This window comes from Salvia hispanica, chromosome 5 (genome assembly GCF_029641045.1).
Source record: "Salvia hispanica isolate PSC_SH4W2 chromosome 5, Shi_PSC_v1, whole genome shotgun sequence".
Taxonomy (NCBI): domain Eukaryota; kingdom Viridiplantae; phylum Streptophyta; class Magnoliopsida; order Lamiales; family Lamiaceae; genus Salvia; species Salvia hispanica.
In genome coordinates this window covers 19,659,064-19,668,753 of record NC_142696.1, presented here as the reverse complement: position 1 = coordinate 19,668,753, position 9,690 = coordinate 19,659,064, and the positions used below count along the sequence as shown (strand labels likewise).

The 9,690-nt window shown below is 34.2% G+C and overlaps 2 protein-coding genes across 7 annotated transcripts; one reads left to right on the top strand and one right to left on the bottom strand.

Moving 5' to 3' along the window:
• The first annotated feature begins 203 nt into the window (after positions 1-203).
• Positions 204-4,343, top strand: LOC125187236 (uncharacterized). Of its 6 annotated transcripts, none has more exons than XM_048083787.2 (7): positions 204-376; positions 495-600; positions 1,021-1,402; positions 1,644-1,840; positions 2,259-2,391; positions 2,547-2,700; positions 4,071-4,343. In XM_048083787.2, the coding sequence occupies exons 2-7, from the start codon at positions 542-544 to the stop codon at positions 4,184-4,186; spliced, it is 1,041 nt and encodes a 346-aa protein (XP_047939744.1). In that variant the 5' UTR covers positions 204-376; positions 495-541; the 3' UTR covers positions 4,187-4,343. The 6 variants fall into 6 exon arrangements, with proteins under 6 accessions (XP_047939744.1, XP_088914352.1, XP_047939746.1 ...); XM_089058226.1 differs by lacking the exon at positions 4,071-4,343 and adding an exon at positions 3,646-3,870 and having other exon boundaries at positions 207-376; XM_048083789.2 differs by lacking the exon at positions 4,071-4,343 and adding an exon at positions 3,523-3,581 and having other exon boundaries at positions 207-376.
• Positions 4,344-5,081: 738 nt separating this feature from the next.
• Positions 5,082-8,389, bottom strand: LOC125187235 (uncharacterized). Its single transcript, XM_048083785.2, has 10 exons — positions 8,199-8,389; positions 7,832-7,961; positions 7,355-7,493; positions 7,065-7,277; positions 6,825-6,963; positions 6,133-6,283; positions 5,932-6,041; positions 5,740-5,837; positions 5,583-5,652; positions 5,082-5,414 (listed from the first exon to the last, which is right to left on the bottom strand). Exons 1-10 carry the CDS (start codon positions 8,289-8,291, stop codon positions 5,325-5,327), a joined length of 1,233 nt encoding a protein of 410 aa, XP_047939742.1. The 5' UTR covers positions 8,292-8,389; the 3' UTR covers positions 5,082-5,324.
• Between the last annotated feature and the right edge of the window lie 1,301 nt (positions 8,390-9,690).

The following is a 9,690-nucleotide window of genomic DNA, read 5'->3' as shown; positions in this document are numbered from 1 at the left end:
CTAATGAATTTATGAAAATGCAAACTCTATTTTTAAGAGATTAAATTTGATATTCACTCTTTCCTTAAAATGAAAGTGTGCATGTACAGTATTTGTGATTGTGAATGCCAATTTAGTGAAGACTGAGCAAAGGGGAGGGGAGTATTATTGAAAAATGCACTATTTCTCTTTGATAAAATTGATGAATTGATGTTTGAATGTAAAGGTGAAAGAGAATAAAAATTTTATGAAAAGAGAAAATAATGCTAGTAGTTTGTGACGGCACAAAATGAAATATGGTACTACTATTAATCTTATTTATTGCATCATATAGAATTATTTTTATAGTATTGCAGAGGATGAATCTCCACCAACATCCACCAAATGCTGACATATAGTAAGTAGCATTTTACAATTAATTTGAATTAAAGAAAAGCGAATCTTACTCGTAGAAAGCTCGTTGAATAAATTTTCCTCGTTTCCACCATGAGTTGATGACTTTGTGCTAACTGCAGAGTTCATATAGGAGAATCTCTAGTTTTTTTCTTTTTTGGCACTCATCATGGATACAGCCGGAATTCAGAAGCAGTCATTCGGTCAAACGGAAATCAACTGGGACAAGTAGGTTTCATCAATCCACTTTTCATCATTTACGTTATTAATGATGTTTAGTAGCTTATTTTGGGAAGAATTTGAGTTATTTTATTGAAATTGATTCTAATTGTATTCAATTAATTAGAAATGGTAATGGTAGGATTTATCTGTCTTTTTACGGTGTTAATCACATTTGCTGCATTGCATTTGAAATTTCGGAAAAGTGTCTATGTTGTTTCAGCAATATTTAAAGTTTTATGATTGCTTAATGACTGTCACATGTATCTCCATTGATTTTAAATCTTGTGATGCCACAAACTCTATTTAATGTGCAAGTTTCCTGATTATTGATTGTACCTGGGTGATGTTTTATAGCACACATCTATAAATATTGGAAATTCTATGTTTTTGTCATTTTGGATTCAATTTAATTTGTTTCCCCTGTAGGCTTCACAAAACTAAATTCTATGTTGCTGGAGCTGGAATTTTTTCTGGAATTACAGTGGGACTTTATCCAATGTCAGTTGTGAAAACCAGGATGCAAGTAGCGTCACACAATGCTGTAGAAAGAAATGCTTTGTCTGTCATAAAAGGCCTCCTAAAAACAGACGGGATTCGTGGTTTATATAAAGGTTTTGGCACTGTCGTGACAGGAGCCATACCTACCAGAATAATATTTCTTACTGCATTAGAGACAACAAAACTAGCTGCACTGAAGATGTTAGCGCCATTCAAACTGTCAGAGCCTACACAAGCAGCTGTAGCAAATGGGGTTGCTGGCCTGATGGCATCTTTTTGTTCACAAGCTGTATTTGTTCCAGTTGATGTGGTATGCTTCACATGTTCTCTGGTTTGTTTCTCTCAATGGAATTATGTGTTAGGTTTAATTTGGAGTTAATTTTTTATATGATGGAGTTAATTTTTTATATGATGGAATATAATATCAACACATTATGAGTAAGTACATAGAAATCACAGTATGTGTACAATAGAAATCAGATATTTAACCTTTCGAATTCTTTTCTTTAGTAGTAATAGTTAATACTAAGACTACCGATTTTCTGAAAAAGGTTAGTCAGAAACTGATGGTGCAAGGATATTCAGGCCATGCAACCTATACTGGGGGCGTGGATGTTGTTCGTAAGGTGGTAAAGTCTGAGGGGATTCGCGGTCTGTATAGAGGCTTTGGGCTCTCAGTTCTCACATATTCTCCAGCCAGTGCAGTCTGGTGGGCAACCTATGGTGCAAGTCAACGAGTCATTTGGAGGTATTGCATTAATCTCTATTTGCTGGGTATTCAAGGCATGTCTTGTAGCAGTGTCTCAATTATTTTATCCAATTCCTCATTGTTAATGACATGCCACTGAACCCTAGGATTTAGTGGTTAATAGTTATCATGTAGTCTTCAAAGAATACTACTTCCTGTACATATGGTACAAATTCTGTTTTTGTTTTCTTTATTTTTTCACCGCCGTAAAAAAGATTCGAACATAACTCACCTAGGATTGTGATATTTGCAGCAGAGATGATTTTTAGAAATTTGCAACATCTTTCGACGGTTTTGATTAAGAATTTTTGTATTATGAAGATGATTTAAGCTATTGTTTATTTCTTGGGCGTATCTTTTACTAATTTTTTGGATGAAATTTCTAAATGGAGTTTGCAATTTGTTATATGTCTGGCAGATTTCTGGATGATGGCAATGCTGCTCCGTCCGAAGGAAAAGTTCTTTTGGTTCAAGCTGCTGGAGGAATTTCTGCTGGTGCAACTTCAACATGTGTAACAACCCCATTAGACACCATTAAAACTCGCTTACAGGTAAAGTAAATCTGTTATTCTCCATTTGGCTGTAAATTCCCAGAATATATGTTGTGGTAAATATGCAAATTTTCACCTGTATCATTTCTAAGGACACTAATGCCATTTCTATGTGTTAGTGTATGCTCTAATCTGTGTGTTTCTATATGCTCCAGGTGACTGGGCATGACAAAAGACCCACAACAAAGCAAGTGGTTAGAAGTTTGATTGCTGATGATGGATGGACTGGCTTTTACAGAGGATTTGGCCCAAGATTTTTCACCATGTCAGCTTATGGAACATCAATGATTCTGGCTTATGAATTTTTAAGTAAGTTCCCTTTCTTTTTGTCATTTTGGTGATCAGTAGTACTATGTCCTTTTTATGTAATGCTAGCAATGATTCTCAGTCTCTACGTGATATTTCTTAACAAAATAGTTTCAAGGCATATTTAGGAGTATTAATGATATTTTATCATTCTTGATGTGCAATTATCCAGAAAAAAAATGTTCGAAATATCACAATGAATTTCCAGCGGTGTTGGGAGGGATGTCGGGTCCATTAACATGAATGTCTCTTGATGTCTCTATCTTGATCATATCTTAAAATCATTAGCAGATGCTTCTGCAGTGGTGGATAGTGAAAGTTAGGGTTTCTATAATTGCAGCCAAATAGAAAGAATGGTTTTTGCTTTGCATCTTCTCCTAGTTCTCTACCATTTTGTTATGTTATATGTTAGCAGCCATGAAAGCTTTCAGACATGACATCTATAACAAAGTTATGTTGGCGCTTTGCGTAGTACGTTATACAATTATGTTTGATGTCTGGTTTCATCTTTGTGCTGGTTTAATTATGTGGAGCATTTTGAACTCATGAGTTGAAGGTACTATCCAATATGCAGAGCGTGTGTGCGCAAAGTATGATTAAAGTTGCAAATGGATTCATTTTTGCTGTGTCGGAGATTTCGTTTGAAGCAGTCCATGCAGAGATAATAAACATTATGGGCAGATTAAAATCGTTTATTTTGGAGAGTACAAGGAATTCTTTAGTTGCTAAACTTAGGGAATCTTGGAATGTGAAACTATGTTCATGATTAAAAAAAAATTGCACTCAAATCTGCTTTTGAGAATCTGTTGTATTGCTCTTTCACAGAACTGTACAATAATAGCAGAGCTTTTTTCTGTAAATGAAGGAAGAGGCTTAAGCTAGAATTAAGATGGAACGACTTAAAACTCGTTGCACGTGTTCGCTTGGATTTACCTAGTGCTCTTGCAGGTAATCTTCTGACGATAATAGTTCACATTTACGGACTGAAATGAAATAACAAATGCAATCGATAGATTTACGAAGAGAGGCCACTGTACTTTCATGATCGGAGCTACATGAACTAGCCTTAATAAACGTCAACAAGCAGAACTGTCGAATGAGAACTTGTATTTTGAATCTGGAGTGTAAAGAACTCTATTTTTCATCAAATGTCAAATCAATGAAGCTTGAGAATGAATGGAAATCGAAGCATTTCATCTAAAACTAAAACAATCATCATATTTGTGTGCAATATACAATTCATGTAGCCATCAAAACAAAACTGGAGCAGATATGCAGTATCAATTTTTGGGTAGGTATTAGTCTCTATATATACGATACTTGCGCATATATTTAGCTATTCTATAATTAATGGACTTTTTTTTTGTTGCTAGAATCAAGGGCTTGTTTTCCCCGACTACATCGTTTCCAGTTGTCGAATGTCCAGGGACACGTAGTGGTCAAGAGTGATGATGCTTTCAAATTTGAGTCATGTTGTAGGCATTCATAACCGGGGCGGATCTCCTACCCATAGAGTGTTTGTTCATGGGATATTGGTCTATAAAACTATAAACTTTGGTCAAAGTTTGATATTTCCCACGAACTTTAAAATTGGTCTAAAATACTCCCTCCGTTCCGCTTTAGCAGTCTCATTGACTTTTCTGCCTCTTTTTGTAAAAATGATAAAAAATAGTTAAAGATAAGAAATGGTAAATTAAGAGAGAAAATAATATAGAGAAGAGTTTTGTCTACATTATTATCTCTCTTACTTTACCATTTCTCCACTTTAACTATTTTTTATCATTTTTACAAAAGGAGGACAGAATAGTCAATGGGACTGTTAAAGCGGGACGAAGGGAATAATATTTAGTACTCCCCATGGCATGTCAATCACCATAATTGACTAACTTACGAGACTTTGTTATCATATTTGACACAATTAAATCAATGTGTTTTTCTACATAACTTTTTGTCCTACTTGTTATGAACTTACAAAATAGTTTAAAATATTATAAAATGTATCATTGTTGCTCACGTAAAATAAGATTACGATGAAAATATCGTATTTGGTTAAGCTTGGGAAATAGTACCAAACAAAGGGTAAAGTTTGTCATATTCTAGACCAACATTAAAGTTCGTGAGAAATACCAAATTATGGCCAAAGTTTATGGTTTTAGGGACCAATAATGCCTCCACAACATCCATACGAGCATTATGATCTTCCACCGCCTTTTGTAACGCTTTGACATGAGTATTCAAGTTTCGTGTCATCGTCATTTCCGTTGTTTACCGCACCATTTTGTTATAGAATGAAGTGTGTCGGACATTTTGTGAACGAAATGAGAAATATTAATGAAATAGAAATACTCATGCCTAGTAGCTTCTTAGCTTTTATCAAGTTAATGGAAAACAAATCATAATATTCGTGCAAAATAAACTCATGGAAAGGAAGTTAATACAATTCATGTAGCTATCAAAAAACAAAATTGGAGCAGATCTGTAGTATCAATTTCGGCTAACAAAAAAAGGGGGAGATTGCCTACTCTTTAACACGAGCAACCCTGTTGTCAAAGATTGTAAAAATAGCTAGGAGCTTTGGAGCAGTACAACAGACTTACAGCCGCAGAAGATAATAGCAAAGAGTACTCTCAACGAATTGTCAGTCCCTGCACTGCCTGGGTGCCATCATCAACGATCTTGTTTGCTTGAATGGTGCTCATTACATTAGCAATGTTTCCCTGCAAGAAATTAAAATATACTATGAGCGCAATAGGTCAGCTGTAGCAACTTTTTTTGGGAGCTACAATCACAAAAAGATTCAGTAGATAGAATCGCAGAAACAGCTGTCATAAACATATATCCTATCCTTTATGACATGCTAGAAGTGATTGTTCAAGATTCAGTACCCTCCAAGCCGCAAGCTTCGATCGAAGGGATTGCCATTCGTGAAGTCCAAAAACACGCTTTGAGCAACGGCTGAAGTAAAATAGAAGAATGGTTGGAATCATAGATGGTTTACCATAAAGCAGCTCAAAGAGATATTAAACTGGAATCGAATCGTACTTTACAATAACTACTTGGTTAATTTGATCAATTCTGCAATCTAAAAGCTTAGCTGTAATTGCCTTGACAACCCACGGCTCAACTTCACTGTCCTCGATCTAGAAGAAAACAAACATCGTATTATCATAATACATCAGATGTAATTTGTTGAGTTGAAACAGCATCTTATACAAATATGATAAATAACATTACCTGGAGGGTTTCCTTGATTAAGGAGTAGGAAATTTGATCAGATTCATTGGTACCGAGATCTACTAAGGATATCAATCTCATCTTAGAAACACAATCTTCATGCACAAGACCTGTATCATGTCCCGCAAGTGGCAAGCCATTTTATAGATATATATAACACAGATTACATTCATTATCTTACAGAATTTAAGAGTGGCATACCATTGCTATTCAACAAATCTGATTTTGATGTTTGGAAATCCAGATATGCATTGAGCCTCTTAGTAAGAAAGATATCCAGAAGTTGGTACACCGGTGCATATGTACTGTCTTTCTCCAGTTGAGCTATTGCAGGAATATCTAATAAGTCCCCCTGGGACAACAGGAATATAGAAAAATCACTCCATGACGAAAACAACCGATCACTCACTTTCTGAAAGCAAGCTTCCAGAACACCACACAATCACAAGTCCAACCACCCACTTTTCCACACTTCCAAAAAGCAGAAAAGCGAAAAAGAATCAAGAACTAGTAGTAGAATTTTGAAGAAATAGGTCCTGAAATAATGCACAGAACTACATCTCCTAGTAATACTATTTAGCTAGGCAGGTCGAGCTTTCACCATACACGGAGGAATCAAGTTCAAAGTTTATCATTCAACAAAAATTTTGCAAATAAACTTCTATATGGCCCCTGTTGGAAACTATATGCAGTGTTATTCTATGTAAAGTGATAGCATCAACTTTCCCAAGCAAACTTCCCATAATAAGTACTTATGTGTGCTTTGAGGAACTACCAATTCTCATTCAGTAAGATAAATTCCTTACAAATACAAGAATATATAATGAATAATATTTTTAAAAACCAAGACCAAGGTGCTCCTCTGGTCAACTGAAAATAATTCCAAGCATTACCTGAAACATGTCAGGTGACTTAACAAATTCAACAACAGCACGAACAGCTTCTTCCTTAGCTTCAGCCAAAGCCAATGCATCATCACCAGAAAAAGTTTCAAGATACTTGATGAGGTAGTCAAAAGACTCTTTTGTTGAGCTGAAAGTGTATAATCATGAAAGGAATTATAGAACTCAGCAACTAGTTTCTGTATCTTCAGCCTCATCGCATCACATGCATAAACATATAGACATGCTCACCTCTTGCTGTCCTTCAAAATATTTGCAACTGTGAGAAAGAGGTCTCTCTTATCCTTGGTTCCAAGATTCCATTCTGATAGGAAGTCATCCATCTTCTTAAAAGAAGGTACAACATGTTCAGTGACCTTCCCACTGACTGCTAAGTTGAGGGCCTTCATATAGACAAAGAACTGGCTATATGGGTTCTCCAATAGGTTGTAGAGGTTAAACAAGCTAAAAGAAAACAAACGAGAAATGTCAGAATTTATGAAACTGAGCAGCCTCATGGACTAAGGCTTTCAGTGTATTACATCTTCAACCGCAGACCAGGTTTGTCATTAGGCTGTTGAGTAACCTTTGTGGCTATAAGTTCTGCTATCTCATGCACTTGATCGAGACTCTCAGGCTTCTTTACAAGGTGGCAGATAACAGTGTAAATGCATTCAAGGTCTGGCAGAACAACAAAAAACTTCAGAAACCTGCTCAGCCAGCATCACCATACGTGTAACTTTTTGGAAAGAGAAGGCAGAGTTCATAAAGCATGTGTGCCTTCTAGTAATTGTTTTATTACCAAAAATATAGGATGGCTAATTCCATACAAGATTTCAAAATGAAGTAAATTGTTGAAACATATGTAAGTCAGTTGAACTCCTTCACACAGGAACAGAAAGGAAATCTAAGTATTGTGTCATTGATTCCAGTTGCAAAATTATACAATTTCAAGCTCCCAAGTTATGTGATGAAAAATTTGATAATACTTAGAACAACAATTTAAATACAGTGCTTACCTTTCTCAGAAGCCTTAGAGAAAATGATATCAGCAGAAGTAAGAATCAAAGAGGCCAAATCCAACCACCTCTCTTGTATTAAACATTCTTGCGCCTCCACCAACAATCTACTAACATGTCCCTCTGCTACCTATCATCATTTAAAAAAAGTACTTCAAAAATTAATTAACTACCTCATCTAGTCATAGTAATTACAGCAACTTCCAAACAGTAAACGGAAAAAAATAAGCCTAAGGATTTAATCCCACTTGTTATGTGACAAATATTTTCAGCAAAGTTTCAAAAATGGAATATTTTAATGAAATTTCTCTACGAACATCTGAAAACTTATACTCCATAAACTGCTTGCGAGCGAATTAAGAGTTACCTCTGGGCCAGCATCGGCCCACGACAACTGGGCAACGAACCGCACGACGGAGAGAGCGGGATCTTCTTCCGTTGTGGGGACAATCGTCGTCATTTTCCAAACGTAAGAGTGAAAATTTAGAATTCTCTGCAGATTGTAATTAAGGAATTGCTCAGCAGAGAACTCTGATTGTGTAGATAGAGAAGGGGGATGTGATAGAGTGAGAGGAAGGTATAAAACCCTAATTTGAGGATGATAATGTAATTTTGGCAGTGAATAAGGGGTACATATGTAATTGCACACTTCGACGCCTTAAGTAAAAGTTTAGGAGTATTACTACTACGAGTTAAAAATTCGTAATTTTGGATCAGATTTTAGGCAAATTCGATTTGAAAATTTTGAACTTTAAAAAAAAATCTGATCAACCTCAAATTTAAAAATTCAAAAACCAAATTATGAAATCCGATCCAAACGAAAAAAAATCTAAAATTTATTTCTTCTTGGCCTAAAATAAAGTTTTAACTAACAATATATGACTTTATAAACTTTCTAATATTTTAATTCAGAAAAAAATACTATTATTATAGTTAAATATAGAATTATACTCCTCTAGTCCTGAAAAGTACTAGTATGAATTATTTTCTTGAGTTCATCCCTAAAAAGTTTGAACTTTATAAATCTAGAAACTCTATTCTTTATAATGAGGTAAAATTCATTCTCCACTGAAAATACTTAAAAAAAAAATTCTATCACTTTCTTACTTTTTCAATTATGCATTAAAACTCGTATCAAATATTTATACTTTTTAGGGATGGAGGGAGTAACATTTAGCTTACACCATTTAATTAAGTAACAACTGAAAATTTAAATGCTAAAATAAATGCTAAAAAATAAATAAATAAATGAATGAAAGGAAACGATGTCTGCTGAAGTTATAATCAATTTCAAATTTCTTATGTCATATTTTTTCAGTTTTTAATATTTCTGAATCCGAAAATTTGAAATTTGTCTAAACTATAATCGATTTGATCCGAAATCCGAAAATTCTAATCCAAAAATTTAAAGGATATATGTACTCTTAATTTATTCGAAGTGTTATGATCATAGCAAAGTATATATTTTGTTGATTGATGAAACAAAATGATAAAAATAGTATGCTAGCTTTAAGTTAATGTTCTACTATATTTGTGATAAGTATTGTTTGAGTTGACATGAGCATATTATTATTGAAAATATACTTTCATTAATATGAATGTGTCAAGTTGTATGAACCGATGGATTATTTGGGAAAAATTATATGTCTTTCTTTCTTTATAGTAGTAAGTTATATGTCACATTTTTATTTTTATTTTGAAAAAAATATACTTTAATATAAAAATAAAAATTATATTTTCTCTCTTCATTTAACACACAAAATAAAACATTTAACACACAAAATAAAACATTCTAAAATCTAGTGTCATCCCAAGTGTGACATTTTTTATGAGATGGAAAGGGTACTCCGCATGAAATT

Excerpts from the sequence above, each read along its gene's own strand:
- LOC125187236 (XM_048083787.2), top strand. The coding sequence starts at position 542 with ATGGATACAGCCGGAATTCAGAAGCAGTCATTCGGTCAAACGGAAATC. Across the intron at positions 601-1,020 it reads ACGGAAATCAACTGGGACAA|GCTTCACAAAACTAAATTCT; the intron begins GTAGGTTTCATC and ends TTTCCCCTGTAG. Across the intron at positions 2,392-2,546 it reads CCATTAAAACTCGCTTACAG|GTGACTGGGCATGACAAAAG; the intron begins GTAAAGTAAATC and ends TATATGCTCCAG.
- LOC125187235 (XM_048083785.2), bottom strand. The coding sequence starts at position 8,291 with ATGACGACGATTGTCCCCACAACGGAAGAAGATCCCGCTCTCTCCGTC. Across the intron at positions 7,962-8,198 it reads GGGCCGATGCTGGCCCAGAG|GTAGCAGAGGGACATGTTAG; the intron begins GTAACTCTTAAT and ends AAATGATGATAG. Across the intron at positions 6,284-6,824 it reads AGTCACCTGACATGTTTCAG|GGGGACTTATTAGATATTCC; the intron begins GTAATGCTTGGA and ends CTGTTGTCCCAG.